The 19970-nt window shown below is 36.9% G+C and overlaps 1 protein-coding gene across 1 annotated transcript in view; it reads right to left on the bottom strand.

Annotated features, from left to right (window-relative positions):
- The window catches only part of med27 (mediator complex subunit 27), a 60586-nt gene extending 41038 nt beyond the window's left edge, over positions 1 to 19548 (bottom strand). The window contains exons 1-3 of the mRNA XM_084086636.1: positions 19332 to 19548; positions 18658 to 18802; positions 133 to 263 (exon numbers count right to left, since the gene is read on the bottom strand). Of these exons, the coding sequence (XP_083942762.1) occupies positions 133 to 263; positions 18658 to 18802; positions 19332 to 19534 (479 nt within the window). The 5' untranslated portion in view covers positions 19535 to 19548. The remainder of the gene's footprint in view (positions 1 to 132; positions 264 to 18657; positions 18803 to 19331) is intronic.
- Between the last annotated feature and the right edge of the window lie 422 nt (positions 19549 to 19970).

Here is a 19970-nt window from a genome sequence, read left to right as displayed (position 1 = left end):
ATGTAGTACATTTACTGGACAAGTTTAACACTGCAGAAACTGAACAGGTTTCACATATGAAAGAGCCTACTAGGAGCATCAAAAAAAAACTCTGGTTATGAGATATTGTGAAAAATATGAACTCAAACTCACTGTGTTGGAAGGACAAGGGTGCTGGGCTGGACTTTGGGTCTTCTTTTGGCAGATGTTCCCATCTGATTGGCTGAGCGTTTGAGTGACTGTTGGTTTAGAAGACTGGAGGCCAGACCTGCATGGTACTGCAACTACAGAAGGAAAAAAATGTCTATGTATTAGGGCTGTCACTATTAACACATATTTGCTTAATCGTGATACAATTCCATTTATGTGACACACTCATAAACACATTACAATGATATATTTAGGTTGGTTGGGTTCTAAAAAAAACAAACTTCCAGTTTCAGTGGGGAATTTTGTTTGTTAACAGGGCAGACAACTGTGTTAGTCAAGTCATTTCTTAATTCCACATTAATTCATCGTTTTATGGCCAATGGATCAAATTTGATTCTCATAATAATGCTAACAAGCCTTGATTCGAAATTAACATTGTCCAGAGAACTTACTCTTCTGCGGCTTTACAAAGAACAGTTAAGCATGTAAAATGAAATCACAGACTAATTGGGCTTTTAAGAATTGTTTACTCAAAGCACAGTCCTAATGTTGTCAACAATCTGTTCTTCTGGGAGAAAGCACAGTTGCTTACATATAGTACTCCATCACGTTTTTCCTTGTGTTCCTCCTCATCTCCTGCCCACCTCATCCCCCTCGCCTCCTGTCTTACTATGTTGAACGTAACATGGTGACTGTAATATCTTTGGCTTTGATGTTGTAGTAAAGCAGAAGCCTGTATATAGCTTTTCCTGCTCATGTGATGAAACCACATGAAAGTTGTGGTTTCTACCCAGAATGCACTGTTGCACTCTGTCAGGAGAGATGTTAATGGGTGTGACAGAACTCTGGACACCACCTACCTGATGGACATCGTCCAGCATGCTTAACCAACAACCCTCAACATTGCAAGTAAATAACTCACATATGAGATTACATTTCAATCTAGGCCAGTAAATAATGCCTATTGTTAGCCACTGGCTAGAATTGATGTGCTACATGTAAAATATGTGGTTTCTTGTTTTTTTTTCCTTTTAAAATGACTGTATTCGTTCAGAATTATTGAGCCTTTAAGACCAAGCAAAAGCCACTGCCGGCTGGTTCCTTCGGTGGTGGGCAGGAATAAAGCAGCAATTTCGTTGGCTCGTTCTCACCAATTACCGTCCACGTTTTGATTTTAGTAAATGAGTTTGAGCGAACAGACAATGTAATCAATATTCATGAGCTTAACAACTTATCAGACTGTAGTGTTTTATATTATTATTAGTAGAAAAATTTGTATATTACTATTTTATTAGAATTATTGTTCTTTTTTTTTTTTTTTTACAGAAACACTGAATGACCAATAAAGTATAAAGCATCACTTCCAGTCCATAATGAACAATTTTGAATGCTTGATTGACTGCTGTTGATCTATATATACTGTCAAGTAAGCTAAAAAATGTACAAGTAGTCAATGGCGATTCTATTGCCAAGGTGTGCGTAGAAGGTTGACCAACATCTGGGCAGATCCATATTAGGAAAAGAAACAGAACTGGATAACTTCAATGCAAGTTAACTACTAAAAGGCTAACCTGATTGTAGATCAACTACTTTTAATAATGAGTAGCTTATAGCTTGACAAACCACACCTTTAAAGTGCATTCTCCAACACAACTGCTCTAGGCAGTCAGCTTGCTGGGAAAAATCTTAAGAAAATCAATAATCCGTGAGCAACACGCTGGTAGCGAGCTAGGCTGATCGTAACACAAGCAGTGACAAAAGCGATCTCATCAGGCTTCAGAATTCATCGGCATGCACACCCACACAAACTAGGCTCTTAAATTAGAGCTTGCATAGGCCCGTGCCTCATTAATTGCTATTAAAATATTCCTCCTATTGAGCTAATTAGCCATGTTCCGAGGCAGTATAGTGGCGTTCGCTGAGTGCGAAGCAGACGGTGCAGCACTCCCCCTGTTTAATTTGGCTGACCAAAGCAGCTGTGTTAACGGGGAATTATTTTAATTAACTGAATCTCCTTTTCGTAGCTAATGAGCCTACTTGGTAAGGGCCAGATCTTGTACGAGAGTAGCGTGTATGGAGGGAAGCTGGGCTCCAGCTGTATAAAAAGCCCTTGCTAATAAATAAAAAGCCTACATAACAAGGTAAGAAAAAAAAAAACACGCATAAAATGCTGTCAAGATGGCTCAGGCGCCTTTGAATGTCAAGTGGCTTGAGAGATTTGTTGCATTAAAAACATCCACAGCAATCACCACTGGTTTAAATATTGGCCCCCGGAATAATATTATATATATATATATATATATATATATATATATATATATATATATATGTGTGTGTGTGTGTGTGTGTGTGTGTGTGATTTTTTGTATATATATATATATATATATATATATATATATACACACATTGTATTCACACACATTTTTCCTGTATCTTAGTAAATAAACTGATTGTGGAAGTAATATCGGTTACAAATGTTGTTTCATATTAACGGTGAGTAAATACATAAATATCAAAATATATATTAAACTGTGTCAAAAAGCTGAAAAACATTAAGATATTGAAAAAATGTACGATTTTTTAACTATGCCAGCCAGTACTAAAGGCCTATGTATTTATGTCAATTACAGGAGAGCATGAAAGCAATCTTGCCCTCTAACATGTTTCATAACACAGAAACGCAAAGCAACATCTACAAGACAACCCCTAGAATTCACAAAGAGAGGACAGTAAAAAAAATAAAAAATAAAAACAGACAAAGGACAAAAGATGTGGAGGACTGTGGAGAATGAGTACGAGAGAGAGAGAGAGAGAGAGAGAGAACAAGAGAGAGAGAACAAGAGAGAGAGAGAGAGAGAGAGAGAGAGAGAGAGAACAAGAGATGCTGTCGGGCAGCTGAGAGTGTCATCTCATTGGGGCAGTTGAAGATTAAAGTGCAGGGTCAGAATCTGACTTGTGAGAGGATGCACAGGACAAGCACACACAATCAACGTCACCATCAAATGGAACAAAACAAGACAGCCTCTTTCACTGGAAGCGGACACAATCACAGAAGCACAGAAAAAAACATTGCATTGTTGTCTACTACATTAGAATGCCATAATCCAATCAAAGATGTTGCACACCCCATTTTAAACAAGACACTTTCGCAAACAGGGTCTGTAAAACCCACCACACTCAAATGCAATTCAAGAAAAACTTTGGAAACACTTTATAAAGCTGTGTTCACCCTTTAACCCTTTCATGCATAGTGGGCACTACACTGGACAGCTATTAAAAAAGCATTTTCTTGAATTTGCACGGGTTTTGATGGCATAGTTGCACATCAACCTCTTCAGTGGACCCTGGTGCATCATCCTATACATTGCATATTGCAATTATATTTTTTCCCCCTCCAAACCAATATGGCCAATGGTCAGTCAGAAATGCCAAATTGCTCTGGAATATCCACCCATTCCTTCCTAATCTGATTTTGTAATGCATGTTATTGTAATGCGTTTCTTTACTCGTAACATCAAAAAGTAATCTGATTATGTAATGCATGTTACTTGTAATACATTACTTGTAATACATTACTTTACTTGTAACATAAAAAAAAATCTAATTACATAATGCATGTTACTTGTAATGCGTTTCTTTACTCGTAACATCAAAAAGTAATCTGATTACGTAATGCACATTACTTGTAATTAATTACTTTACTTGTTAGATCAAAACGTAATCTGATTAGGTAATGCATGTTACTTGTAATACATTACTCGTAACATTAAAAAAAATCTGATTATGTAATGCATGTTACTTGTAATGCGTTTCTTTACTCGTAACATCAAAAAGTAATCTAATTATGTAATGCACATTACTTGTAATTAATTACTTGTTAGATCAAAAAGTAATCTGATTAGGTAATGCATGTTACTTGTAACACATTACTTTACTTGTAACATCTAAAAAGTAATCTGAATGCGTTATGCATGTTACTTGTAATGCGTTACCCCCAACACTGCTCATTTCAGATGAGATTGAAAAAAAATTTATCGCTAGGTTTTCTCAGAGGAGGGCTATGCTAGAAATGTGTCCATCTTGAACATAATCAGAATTATCAGCTAATAAGGGTAAATTGACATACTCTGATACACTGGAGGGAGCATCTGAGTGGTTTCCACAGTTGTACCTTGACAGGCTGTAGAAAATTCTGATGGAATCACGTCCTCATGTTCTGATATCAAAGATAAGCGAAGTGCAACTTGTATGAAGTTCAATTGCCTTTGCAATATTTCGCATTTATAATTTTTGTATATATTTTATAGTTTTCACATGATTTGATATAATTTTATTGATTAGTTTGTTAAATACACATACTTTATCTGTTTGATTATTGTATTATGTTTAATACAGTATTTCTTCAGTTTAAACGCATGCTGTCCACTCAAGTGGACATCTGAAAATCTCTTTGAAAAATGTGTAAAAAAAAAAAATAATAATTCAAATCTTGTTTTTCGTGCCCTAAGAGCGATAAAAACACATAGGAAAAAAATCCCGACTGAGGTTATCATAATTCATGCATGAAAGGGTTAATATAGATTGTAATGCATTTTATCTTTACATAATTAACTATAATCAGACATAAATATAAATCTAAAAATTTGCAAAGGTTTAGCATCGATTCAGAAGCTCAATGCAAGCAACCGATATTGATCATGTGCTTCAATATTTACTATTTAAACTTCCAGCAATGAATAAATAAATATTAATGTAATAACTCACAACAATAATTCATACAGTAGGTAAAGTATTGCGAATGAATTATGATGCATAATACGTTTCAAGTGCTGTCAAATTAATATAATCTTAGCTTTTTCTCAAATAGGATGTACAGTACCAGTCAAAAGTTTGGAAACATTACTATTTTTAATGTTTTTGAAAGAAGTCTCTTATGCTCATCAAGCCTGCAGTTTTATAAAAAAAAAAAAAAAAATAAATTAAAAAAAACAGTAATATTATGAAATATTATTACAATTTAAAATAATGGTTCTCTTTTTTAATATACTTTAAAATGTAATTTATTTTTGTGATGCAAAGCTGAATTTTCATCAGCAAGTACTCCAGTCTTTGGTGTCTTATGATCCTTCAGAAATCATTCTAATATGCTGATTTATGATCAATGTTGGAAACAGTTGTGCTGCTTAATATTTTTTTTATAACCTGAGATACTTTTTTCAGGATTATTTGATGAATAAAAAGTTAAAAAGAACTGTATTTATTTAGAATAGAAATCGTTTGTAACAATATACACTACCGTTCAAAAGTTTGGGAACAATAACTTTTTTTTTTTTAAAGAAATTAGTACTTTAATTCAACAAGGATGCGTTAAATTGATAAAAGGTAATGGTAACGATTTATATTGTTAGAAATGTTTTTATTTTGAATAAATGCTGTTTTTATGAATAAATGCTGTTAACGTTTTACTCATCAATGAATCCTGAAAAAAGTATTCCAAAAAAATATATTAAACAGCACAACTGTTTCCATCATTGATAATAACTGAGTATCAAATCATCATATTAGAATGATTTCTGAAGGATCATAAGACACCAAAGACTGGAGTACTTGCTGATGAAAATTCAGCTTTGCATCACAAAAATAAATTACATTTTAAAATATATTAAAAAAGAGAACCATTATTTTAAATTGTAATAATATTTCATAATATTACTGGGTTTTTTTTTTTTTTTTTTTAACTGCAGGCTTGATGAGCATAAGAGACTTCTTTCAAAAACATTAAAAATAGTAATGTTTCCAAACTTTTGACTGGTACTGTACATTCTAAAACACCTTTAATTCTAAAAAACTTCTTAAAGATTAAGATTATTCTTTTAATGAGGCCAGTGCATCCCCCTGCATCTTCCAGATCTGTGCAACGCTCCAACTGCTGCATCTCATTCCTGAAGCTTTTGCATTTAATACTATAAGCAGACTTAGAGGACTAGCGCTTATGCAGGGGAACTGCATTATTCCATACAACTAATTGCACACGCCCATCAAACCCAATATCTATTCAAAGAAGCTTCGCCGAGGAGGGAACAGCAAAATCATGTCACGAATATTAAGTACAAGTTGAAACAACTCTCTTTGATCATTTGCCGCTTGTTAGTCTACACCCGAAATGATGAAATGCCTGTTTGTATGAGTGCGTCTTTATCTAAAATCTCCCAAAATCTTTGCACAGCCTTGAGGGGAAAATAGCCTCAATTTGTTCAACTCAGTTCCGTTAGCTTTTGATAGGTAGACTACTGGGAGAAAGTGTTGAAATAGTAAAATAATAAAAATCACATTTTACTTATAGCAACAATATTTAATTTATGATCTGATTTTTAACAGCTATGGCCAGTTGTGAAGCCAAAAATTGTGTTGTTTCGAATCAGCTAGAGGGACGCAACCTAATGTTGCTGTTCCTTAAAAAAGTGTAGTCTCTTAGGACAAAAACACCTGTTGAATGCCATATTAGATATTTAGGGAGTGCATTAAATATCCAGTTTAGTTCACACTTATAGTTCAGTTCTCTTGGTTCTTTTGGTCCGGAGCAAAAAATACATTTAGTCATAGGTCACACTGTCATTTTTAACACCGAACCGAAAGACACAAACCAGAAACATTTTATGACATATATTTTGCAAAAGAACTTACCGAACATCCAAAACAATCCTGTGTGCTGGGCTAAATGTCCTCGTAATTTGTACATGTTTTTTTTGTTTTGTTTTTTACCAGCTGAGAGTTCACAAAGAGCCTATAAAATGTGTAAAAGGAGCCACACAAATGGGACCTGCTGCAAAGAAACTCGGTACCAAACTGTAATGGGCAACGTAGCTCCTAAGAGGAGAAGAACCAAGGATCCTTGAACATTCTGTCCTTTTTAGGGTCACATCATGTGATATCACATTTTTGACTCATTTAGATGCCTTTGGTCCATGTTGCGTTCATATTTCAGTCAACCCGCACCAGAGTTTGTTTGGAAGCAGACCGAGACCCCCTGAAAAGGTGAGTATCGATCCGCTTGTTTGGTGCGCACCAGGGTTTGGTTGCCAGTATTCACACTTATTCAAATGAAGTGCAATAACAGAGCAACTGCAGAGCAGTTATTTTTAATTTAACCAAACCTGCCAAGTGTGAAAACATCTTAAACTCCAGCAACAAGCAGTGCTGCATCTATTAAGAAACAGATTTTGTTAACTAGTAATTGGAATAAACTGATAAACTAACAGAATTAATAACTTAAGACAGAGCAGAATCTAAAAAAAGATTCATAAATGCTGTTCTAACTTTTATCCATATGCATAGTCAGTGATCTCATTGAGAATATTTATTCACAAGAGATAATTAAGATATTAATCCCCATGCAACGAGAGAGAAAAAAGACACCTTAAAATAGGGGAAGGTGGAATGGGGAAAAAGAGATTGACGGGCGGAGAGAGGAAGAGACAGCAATGCTGCAGTCAGGGGGTTAATTAATTTTTAAATATCAGCCAGGGATCACAAGGTCTAGGGTATTTTCTATATCCGGATCTCATAAATCAGGGTTATGGGTAACACAAATGAGATCAGACATATTCCATGCAGGAGGAAACCCATTTGGATTCAAACAAGTTTCTACAGGCAGTGATTGAATAAGGAGAGAGAGGCATTTGAAATCAAAACAGTTTTAAAAGTAACAGTTCATCAAAACATAAAATTATGTCTGCTGTTGTTTTTCTAGAGCTACCATAAAAGTAGTTCAAACGACTTCTGAAGTCATACGACAGCGCTATGTGAGGAAAACTTTAAGCTGATATTTAGTGATAATATTCCTAAACCGTTAACTACGCAAATCTATCACAAGTTATATGGACTACATTCATGATTCTAATATGGTGTTTTTGGAGATGTAATTACAGGTGTAGACACTATGAACAGTCAACGAAAAAAGCAAGAAAAAAAAGCAGCATGACTACCGTAAAAACATCAGATTACTAATTTTTGGGTGAACTATTTCTTTAAAAAGACACAGAGCCAAAGACACCTATATATATATATATATATATATATATATATATACAGTGTAATAAAGATTCTTAATTTTCTTGTAATTGCTTGGTGTATATGTGTGTGTGTGATGGAAAGACTTTCTTTTTCTTAAAAGAAAAAGTTTTAGTTTTGTTTGTTTTTTTGGAGTAAATGGACTGAATACATTAAACCCAAACAATCAGACTTTTATTGAACGGTAACTGGTCTGCAAGAAAGTTCCTTTAAGTTATACGAAATTATCTTGTATATAGTTTTATTAAAAAATTTTAAGAATTTTGTCTTAGTAATGTTAGTAATGTTCTTGTTTTATTGTTAATGGTCACTTTTCTTGTATAGGAAAAAAAAAAAAAAGAGCAAACCTGTAAATCCACTTTTCTCCAATTTATGTATTTATTCTTATTAAATTTGAAATGCTCGGAATGTTCAGAAAATGGAGTAAATGTTTCTAAATTCCCATCTTAAAAGGTTACAAACCAAGAACCAAGCAGCGACAGCAATAAGGTTAAACCCTACAAGGAAGTACCATTATCATCTAGGTTGAGGTTCATACAATTTAACCATCCATCAGAAAATTTACAGGACACAACAAATAGACATTGTCCCCACGGAATCCTAAACAAACGATTTGAATGAATATTCACTCACATGAATAGCAAGCTCTAAAAAAAAACCGAATCTATCAAAGGTTCCCTTGCTATTTTAATGAGGAATTAGCAGGCTGAGGCGAGCCGAGACCACTGTTCTTTCAAATTTACACTCCCTTGTCTTGAAACTAATAAGGAATCCAAGCTTGCTAAAGTTACCACATCAAACATTTTTCTCAGAGCAGTGCATTTTCAAAAGGTCGCTGCTTTTTTTTGGCCCCTGTTAGTTGTTTCTCGTTCTTTTCCACCCCTTTTCGTCCCTTTGCGCCACGCTGATCTTTAAGACTGACCAGGCTATTAGTCCTCCCTGGCACAGCAATTGGCAGACACATGCTCCATCATTAACTGCAGGGCTGAAACATGTTGTGATGGCAAGTCCGCTGCTCTCTGATCTTATTGAGGGCTCCGGGTTTGAGGTCTGCCATTTGTTTCCTCTGACAGCTTCGTTCAAGACATGATTAAAGCGCATAACCAGCCGCACGGTTTCAGGACATTGTACGATGTGAAAAGCCACGAGCCTCTGGAACATTCATGACATTCTTTTGATTAGTTTGAGGGCAAAAAAATAAAAATAAATAAATAAAACAGGAAAAAAATGAACGCACTGTGATGATATAAATATCCATAATTTAAACTCAGACACAAGGGACTGACTTGTGACTAGCAGTTGGACGCCCAGCCTAATGGCAACTACATTACTGAAATCATGATGCATTGAATGCATAAAGGTGGATATTGTAACTTAAAAATTGTATTAACCTACGTTAATTAATTTTCAATCATCGAAAATCTTTTCCTTTACCGTAGCTCTCAAAAAAATAAAAGGTGTCTTGACGCCGCTGATGCCAAACACTAATGGTTCTGTCAAATGTCACATGATCAATTGCTATACAAAGAATTTAATTTTGCATTAAGCATTAAAGGGATAGTTCATACAAAACTGAAAATTCTGTCAATTTACTCACCCTGACATTTTTACAAACCTGTATGACTGACTTTCTTCTGTATTTCAGTCCACACAACATTGTTCGAAACGACATGTACAGTCAAACCAAAATTTATTCAGACACCTTCAACATTTCTCACATTATCAGATTATTCGCTATAGTTTAGAAAATGGTAATAACATAGGACAAGAAATCAGAGGCTGAGGGCTTGGAGGCGGACTCGTCCATCACCCGAGCTGAAGTCACCGAGGTAGTCAAGAAACTCCTCGGTGGCAAGGCACCGGGGGTGGATGAGATCCGCCCTGAGTACCTCAAATCTCTGGATGTTGTGGGGCTGTCTTGGCTGACACGCCTCTGCAGCATCGCGTGGCGGTCGGGGACAGTGCCTCTGGGATGGCAGACCGGGGTGGTGGTCCTTCTTTTTAAGAAGGGGGACCGGAGGGTGTGCTCCAACTATAGGGGGATCACACTTCTCAGCCTCCCCGGGAAAGTCTATGCCAGGGTACTGGAGAGGAGAATCCGGCCGATAGTAGAACCTCGGATTCAGGAGGAATAGTGTGGTTTTCGTCCCGGTCGTGGAACACTGGACCAGCTCTATACCCTCTACAGGGTGCTGGAGGGTTCATGGGAGTTTGCCCAACCAATCCATATGTGCTTTGTGGATTTGGAGAAGGCATTCGACTGTGTCCCTCGCGGCATCTTGTGGAGGGTGCTCCGGGAGTATGGGGTTCGGGGTCCCTGTACGACCGGAGCAGGAGCTTGGTTCGCATTGCCGGCAGTAAGTCAGACTTGTTCCCGGTGCATGTTGGACTCCGGCAGGGCTGCCCTTTGTCGCCGGTTCTGTTCATAATTTTTATGGACAGAATTTCTAGGCGCAGCCAGAGGCCGGAGGGGGTCGGGTTTGGGGACCACACGATTTCATCTCTGCTCTTTGCGGATGATGTTGTCGTGTTGGCCTCATCAAACCAGGACCTCCAGCATGCACTGGGACGGTTTGCAGCCGATTGTGAAGCGGCTGGGATGAGAATCAGCACCTCCAAATCCGAGGCCATGGTTCTCAGTCGGAAAAGGGTGGTTTGCCCGCTTCAGGTTGGTGGAGAGTTCCTGCCTCAAGTGGAGAAGTTCAAGTATCTTGGGGTCTTGTTCACGAGTGAGGGAAGGATGGAACGGGAGATTGACAGACGGATCAGTGCAGCTTCTGCAGTAATGCGGTCGCTGTACCGGTCTGTCGTGGTGAAGAAGGAGATGAGCCGCAAGGCGAAGCTCTCGATTTACTGGTCAATCTACGTTCCTACCCTCACCTATGGTCATGAGCTGTGGGTCATGACCGAAAGGACAAGATCCCGGATACAAGCAGCCGAAATGAGCTTTCTCCGCAGGGTGGCTGGGCGATCCCTTAGAGATAGGGTGAGAATCTCGGTCACTCGGGAGGAGCTCAGAGTAGAGCCGCTGCTCCTCCACATCGAGAGGGGTCAGCTGAGGTGGCTCGGGCATCTTTTCCGGATGCCTCTTGGACGCCTTCCCGGGAAGGTGTTCCGGGCATGTCCCACCAGGAGGAGACCCCGGGGAAGACCTAGGACACGCTGGAGGGACTATGTCTCCCGGCTGGCCTGGGAACGCCTCGGTGTCCCCCCGGAAGAGCTGGAGGAAGTGTCTAGGGAGAGGGAAGTCTGGGCATCCCTGTTTAGACTGCTGCCCCCGCGACCCGGTCCCGGATAAGCAGAAGAAGATGGATGGATGGAAGAAATCAAGAGTTATCAAACTAGTTGATATTTCACTGGTTTTGGCCATGCTTCTGTTAGACTGTCTCATAAATGAATTAGGTTGAATTAGCTGTCAGCTGTTAAATTTAAGTACACAATTAGATAATACCAATTTAGGTCAACCAATTACCAAGCAATGCTTAATTTTGTTCAGTCTGTGTTGTAAAAAGGTCGCATTAGCAGTTAAAGAAAAAACACTTAACACAAAACATGATCAGGTCAAAGTGTCTGATTCATTTTTGGTCCCAAATTTTTATAAATTTTACAGGTAAGTCAAATCAAATCAAATCAAATCAAGTATATTTGTATAGCGCTTTTCACAATACAGATTGTATCAAAGCAGCTTCACAGTATTAAATTAAAATACAATAATTTAACAGCTGACAGCTAATTCAACCTAATTCATTTATGAGACAGTCCACTGTATGAAGAATTTTTGGGTATAATATGTCACAGTTTAATTTATTTTGCTATCCTCACTTACATAAATTAACTATTGTCCTGCACCCTTCTAGTAAAAAAATATAAAAAATGATATCTGGTGTCTGAATAATTTTTGGTTTGACTGTAGGTGAGTACATCACTACAGAATTATAATTTTTGACTGAAATACCCCTTTAAATTTTGAAATAATGGTGCGTTCGACTTCAATTACTTTTTACCTTCTTTTTTTTTTTGCTATGCGAAATCTGCATTGAGAATCATTTCACTCATGTTGGCATTAACCGAAATGATCGTATAGTTCCAGACCTAGTGGACATGATATAGCGGGAATGAAATAAAAAATAAAAATACATCTAGACTGTTCCCTTAGCGCTCCCTGAGCTGCCTTGACTATGAATATGATTTGGATTCCATTCCCTCCATGTTTTAGAATGAAGTCAAATGTGGAATTTCTTCGAGATCTGCTTGAATGAAGGGATTGCTTATGTAAAGGGTCATTATAAAGTCTATGTCCAAAGAAGGGAGATTTTCTATTATACATAAGCAAATTACAATCTTAGCAATTTCACACTAGTGGGGCTAATTTCTGCTCCTTAATCTTTTGATCTCATTAGTTCGTCCATTTGTACAAGACCGTCGGTTAAGTAGAAGAATATCAGAGCGCTGCTGGCTAAGTGACCTTGTGAAAGTCAACGAAGTCTGTGTCTCATTTTACTCACAGAGTTTCCATCAATGACAGACATATGCACTCGTGATGCATGGTCACAAGTTATACAGACAATTAAAGGGAAACATGTTTAGCCCTTGGTTACTAGCTGTCACTCATCATAACTTATAGCCTGATGTGTTTGGCTCCAGAAATCTCAAGGTCTCCTCCTTCCTGAGGCTTTGGCTTCATTAAATGGGAAATACATTTGCATATTGTTATATTGTTATTCTTAAGAATAAGCATTTTACTTTATTTAATATAGGCCTACACACATACATATACACATACACACACACACACACACATATATATACATATATATATATATATATATATATACCCAAGTTTTAACCCCAGAGACACAAAAACAAACTCTTAGCAAATTTCTGCAAAAACTCTGAATTGTCCCATAATTCATGTGCTCCTGGCAGCCCCCGGGTCTGCTGGCACTAGGGGAGCACTAGTATTTAAAGCTGACAGAATAACAGCTTGATGTCTTAACTGTGCACTGGTACAGGGATAAGCAGGTGCTTAAACGTCTCTGTGCACCCTGACATCTCTGTTGTACTGACAGAACACAAGCGCATGTGTTAAATACAATGTTGTCTGACATTAAACAGACGTTCGGGCTTCCAACTGACAATGAAACAGACACTTGTCAGGAAAAGCCATGGTAAACACAAACAATAAGACTTTTGCAAAGAGATAAGCAGCAATACTGATGCTGTCCAATATTGCTTGACAAAAGCTGGTCAAGTGATCTCAGAAAAAGTATTGGACCGTTTCATTATTTATTGGACCATTACAATAAGGTTCCATGCGATAACATTAGTTAACTACATTAGTTAAAGTACCCCATTATGCCGTTTTAAAGGTTCCTAATTTTGTTTTGGAAGTCAAAAAACACTTTCATTTTCTCATAATATACATTGCACATCACCTAATTTCTCTGAAATTCTGGAAAAAAAAAGTCTGAAACCGGTTTGTTCAAATATTCAGTCTCTCTAAACCTCTCCTTTCCGATTTATGTAGATTTTTTTTCATTTGCATCGTTCTTGCATTCCATGTAAAAGTCCAATGGCGAGTATCTGTAATTATAATATACATTTATTGGACCTAGGTAACAATGAGGAGTTGCATTTTTATTCATTTTTACGTAACAAATGTATTGCTCATTGTAAGTTAATGTTAGTTAACGTACACTAATGGGACCTTATTGTAAATGTAATGTAATGAGTTATCATTTTTAGTTAAAACATTTACCTGCTTTATTTTGTACTTAATGTTTTCTAATGTAAAATGCTTCTCAATTAAAAGAAAAAACTCCAAAGCCTCAGGAAGGAGTGGACCTTGAGATTTCTGAGACAAAACACACCAGGACATAATGAAGGTGAGTGACAGCTAGTAGCCAAAGGCGAAACATGTTTTCCTTTAATTAACTGTTCATCTATTCACTCTCAAATCCAACCGGATCACCTTAACAGTTCTTGAAAAGAACCCACTAAAAAATACAATTAGCAATATTACAAGATGGTCTTCTTTGGCAAAAGTACAACTGTGAAACACACACACACACAAATCTGCACCATAATTTACTACAACACAAATGCTTTGGGATCATTTGTTTCTTAAAGGAGTAGGTCCAATTTAATAAACAAAAAGAAAAAATGTGTTCTGCCACAAACAGTCATGATTTAGTTTTATTTCACCATTTTCAATTACAAATGAATGAAAAATATGTTGATTCTTCACGATATGACCCCTTTAATGTTCCATAATGATCACACAAAATTAAAAAACATCAAATCCTAAATACCAGACTGAGATACCCACACAAAGGAGACAATGGCCAAAAACAGCCTTACTAAAAGCACCAAGTGCATTAATCCTGGGGTCATTTGCATGGCAGAAACGTTCGCATCGACCGTATTTACAGTGGGGCGGGGGTGGTTCTGTCTGGACAGACAGCGTGGAAGCATCAATACTTCTGCAGAAAGGCTTGGTTTGGCCCCACGCCCATGTTCACCCGCACACCGTCCTGCCCAGACACACCTAATCCTGCTGTAACGCTCCCAGCCTCAGAGTGTGGGAAAACAGCTGGCCTACCACCCAGAGAGGGCAGAGCAACCTCATGAACCACCCACATGTAGCACTGGCTTATACTAATGAGACCAGTACAACACAGACATTTAGAAAAGGTTTTCAAACTGGAAAAACTGCAGAAAAAAAAAGTCAACATGAAACCAAATCTGATCCTGTCTACTTTCTTAAAAGAAGCTGGCTTGGTTGTTGATTGCTTTCAAAACCATTAGGTAAAATAGGTAATTTCTGCACCACTAATGGCACCAAATGGAACTACAAAAAAAGGGAAGAATAAAAAAAAAAAAAAATAAAAAAAATAAATCAAACAAGTCACAGCCAGTGTTGTTTCAGTATAATTCAGATACTAAAGTACAGTTTTTATTTTGTTAAGTAGTTTACTTAAATTACCAGTAGTAATTTTGTTGCGTTTTTGACATTTATAGTTCATCATTTTTATTTCAGTTTTAGTGCATCAAGTTAAACTAAATGAAAATGAGAAAAGTACAGCCTTGGCAATTAGTGCTGAAATAAAACAATTTTTAAATATTTTATTTTATTTAAGTTAACGTTTTTATTATTTCAAGCAACAAACATGTTTGTTTTTATGGTTATAGTTTTAGTAAACTAGAATAACTATAATAACACTGATCAGGATCAATACTCCTTTTTGAAAAAGCTAGATGATGATGTAAACTAAATAGGAATAAACAATTAAATATACAATATCTTTAGGCCTATTAGTTTGATACCAATTAATACTAACTAACTAACTAACTAAATAAATAAATAAATAAATGCTGATAATCAATAGGGGGCCATTACATTGTGCATCCCTAGAAATAAAAGTGTTTGTATCACAAAGTCTTAATGTTGAGGCTTACAAGAAAATCAACACAGTGACAAAGTAGGAATGCACAACCACTATATTAGAAAAAAGGAATAAATAAAGCACTTCTGGGCAAGAAGAGACATTCAATTCCCATTTGACCAAAAAAAAAAAAATATATATATATATATGTGTATATTTGAATGATTTTCAAAAAATAAAGACACCAACCAGTGATGTTTCAAGAGCTTTTCTATGCAATAGCAACTTTGAAAAGATTTGCTTTTGTTTGGGAAGAAGACCTCCGTCCGTACACCTACTATTCTGCACACCGTGTGGAGAGAGCAACTGATGAGTAGCTGCTATTGATTGAGTACTTTAACCCCAGTCACATTTATATTTATATATAAATAAACCTGCGACACATTCACCAATTCATGAACAAAAGCCTCAACAGGTTCTCAAGGTACTGCAGAACAGTCTTCACCCTTTAATGACCTATTATTTAAACCCCTCAAAATTAAGAATCCAACCATAGCTTTGTGCCATGTTTCCAAAAAAACAAATAAACAGTGTGTTTCCTATTCAATTCCTCATCTATCATATTGCTACCTGCATCACCTAAAGGCAAAGCATCAAAGAACTCAAGAACAGAGCGCAGACATCCTGTGAAATTGCATTTACAGTAAGAATAGCAAATCTTGTTCAATAACACTTAGGACAGAAGACCTACTCAAGATCAAAAGAAGTCAAAGCACTCAGCTGTAATGGATATTGAGCAAATGTTGGTTCTGCTGTGAGAACACCCACATCTATTGAATCTCAAGTGTGTGCTCTTCTGGCAAGACGTGGTGTACGTTTTATTGAGACGATTCGCTTGAGGACCTTGATCTAAAGAGAACATAATTTTCCAGCCTTTTCAGGATAGGAACAAAAGAAGATTTTAGGCAAGAAGTAACAACTCTATTTTCTGTCAAATTAAGCAGACGGACTTCGGACTCTTTTTTACATTTGGAACTACTCGCGTTGCATTAAGCAAATCACAGCTACAAGCTATAATGCGTCTCATTGATGCGCTGTGAATTAGATCATCAAACTGTAGACCTGCTTCCTCTTGATTATAGTATTATTAGACGCAAGATGATATTCAATTCCACGTCTCAGCCGAGTCTGACACCCATGATGATGTAAAAGCCTTGCATTCATGTTCGTTGGGAATTCATTACCAGATGTGAAGCAACTTTTTAAAACTACATGAAGACAAAACCAATGTATCTTCCACAAGTACTAAGCCAAAATGAGAGAGGGCTCTGACCAGAGCCTCCAGTTTACAGTAAATACAAGGGTTCATATAATTTTTCCTATATGATATTACATACGGCTACAACACCACTGAGCAGAACCTAAAGAAACTGCACCTTTGTTTGCATACAGTACTAAGGTATAGGCTATATCTTTTGGTAGAAGGACCTTTATTTTTTGTAGGGATGCACTGATATGAAAAATTTGGCCGATACCGATAACCGATAATCCTTTATATAAACATTTATCCTTTTGTGCCAAACTGGCAGTTTCAGAATATTAAGAGCATTGATGTGCCTACTCTTGCTGATGAACTTACCATCTTCTCCAGTAAATCTGATTTCTCTACGGTTGATGAACTGGTTATATACTACAATGATGGACTGAACATGATTTTAGATGAATTTGCACCTGTGAAAACCCGAACTGTTTCATTTGTACATTCAGCTCCTTGGTTTACACCTGAACTGCGTGAACTTAAAACTAAAGGCCGTAGGTTAGAGCGGTTGTACGTCAGGTCTGGCCTTACTGTTCATAAAGAAATGTATGCTGAACATATTCAAAATTATAAAAATGCACTGTCCAAGGCTAAATCTGATTACTACTCCAACATAATTGGAGTTAGCAATGGGAACTCCAGGTCCCTTTTCTTGGTGGTAAACAATATTCTGCAACCACCTGATTCTTTGCCATCTGATATGTATTCCACTGACTTATGTGATCAAGAACATCTACAGTCACCACTGGTGTTCCCCAGGGTTCTATCTTGGGCCCGCTTCTTTTTATTATTTATATGCTCCCTCTTGACTTTTAAAACGCGTCTTAAGACATATCTTTTTATACAAGCTTTTTTATAACATGTTGTATTGAGTCTTTAATGCACTTTATCTGTATGCGGCTTGTTTGTTGTGTATTGTCTTATGCAGTGACCTGTATTTTGCTTGTGAGGTGACCTTGGGTGTTGTGAAAGGCATTATTGTTATTATTATTATTATTATTATAAGAAAGCGATAACTGATAAATTGGACGATCAAACTAAATCCAATTTTTTATATAATTTTTGAGAGCCTGATTACAAAAACAAAAGTCTCACCATTAAAAGCCATGTTGTCATTATAATTTTATGTGTGCTGCACATGTTGCACTTAACTGTATATTCCTTTTTGAAGGGATTCCAATCATATTTAAAGCAATTCAATCCCATCATGGCGAAGAGCACATCTGAAATGTCTCAGCTGAAGGAAATAATCCATTATTTATCGGCTTTAATATATTGGCCAAATTTTCTTATTGGGCCGATAATAATAACATTAAAAATGAACATATATCGGCCGATACCGATATTGTGGCCGATATATCGTGCATCCCTAATTTTTTGCCTCGTATGAAAAACCTTTAAAGTACGGGGCTCCTAAAGGGACATGGTAAAGGAAAAAAATATGAGATGGAAGAAAAATTATTTGTCAGTGCTTTTGCATTCTCTCGCAAATGTTTTGCTTTACGCCGAGGAACTTTGCATTCGCTCACAAAGAGCTCAAAAGGGTTTTGCGAGTGAACGCAAAGTTTCTCTGTGGATTTGAGAGAATGCAAAAGCATTGACTTGTTATTTTTCCACCGCCATGACCCTTTAGGGGCTCCGTATTAAAGCCATCCCTTTAGCCATGATTACATTCACATTATAAAACAGCTTCTTGTACAGGTTGCATATAAAGACAATAATGCTAGGTGAATGAGCAAAATGCTGACAACTTACTTTATTGGACCATTTGTAAGCCTGGAGCAGCTGGCTGTACAGAGGGGTTTTGTCCTGTACGGGGTCTAAACTGAGCAGTCCACTGTTGTGTAATGGGTGACTCTCTGACGGCCTGCCAACCAAAGTGCTGAGGCGCTCCAATTCACTGCAGAAGCAACAGTCATACTGGTTGATATTTTACACTTGCACATACACAAATAAACCAATGTCACACTCCACTCATGTATACTTTGTATGTGTGCATGTATGTATACATCTATATGTGTGTGCATATACAATATGTGTGTGTGTGTGTGTGTGTGTGTGTGTGTACATGCATACAGAGAGAGAGAGAGAGAGAGAGGTATGTATTTCTAAATTATGACACCTTTTTAATTATTGTTCCTAAAGCCTAGCTGTTTTGACTTCAGGAACCATAATTAAAAAGATGTCACAGTAACCATAAAAACCCAAACAATTACTACAATAATTGTTACAACAGCAAAATAATAATGGAAACATTATGGAATGGAAGACTAGAATATTCTGGTTGCTTGCTTTTCATGCTGACAGCAATGGACTGGGGTGGTACCACTAAGTTACCATGGTTTATTACAATAACAACAGCATTTACTGTGTTAATACCATTACAAGGGCTAGTGAACAGGGTTAGTGAATTCTGTCAGACAACTCACTTTAAATCGCGATTCACTGACTGTAAATTATCTTGGAATTCCGTTATAAAGACTTTCTCCCGCCCTTCAAGGGTCTCCTTATTCTTCATCCCATCTTTAAGAGAATCGAACACCCTGGTTACACTCGATCGAAGAGCCTGGATGGCATTAATCGCTTGAGAAAAAGCTTCTAAATTCACTCCAACATTCATAACGTCCGCCATCACTCCTCCGTCTGAGTGAGAACGCTGGCGCTCGAGTGACGTCACTGCTGCTGAAAGGGATGATAGGATTTGTAGTTTCTTTGATTTACAGGATCTTAATTTCGCAAAGTAGCTGGAAAAAATATATATTTAAAAAAAAAACATAAATTTAAAATAAACTAATATCTCGGCTTATAAGTAAAAACATCATTATTTCTGTTCATTTCTTCAGTTTACTCTTTTTATCATGCCGTGCATGGACCGCTCCATCAGATGACACAAACAGCCTTAAACCATTTTTAAAGCACTAAAGACCTCTTAAGTAAGGTTAAGGTTAAACTACCTGCAATCATGTTGCCCATTCTGGTGTGTTCGTAAACTATTTATTTATGAATTTATTGTTTGTTTGTTTGTACTTGTAGGCTAATGTTTATTGTCAGGGTTTAAAATAGTATTT

The sequence above is a fragment of the Abramis brama genome, assembly GCF_963993115.1.
Source record: "Abramis brama genome assembly, chromosome: 16".
NCBI lineage: Eukaryota > Metazoa > Chordata > Actinopteri > Cypriniformes > Leuciscidae > Abramis > Abramis brama.
Note: the sequence above shows the minus strand (reverse complement) of the source record. Positions and strands in the feature narration are given on the sequence as shown.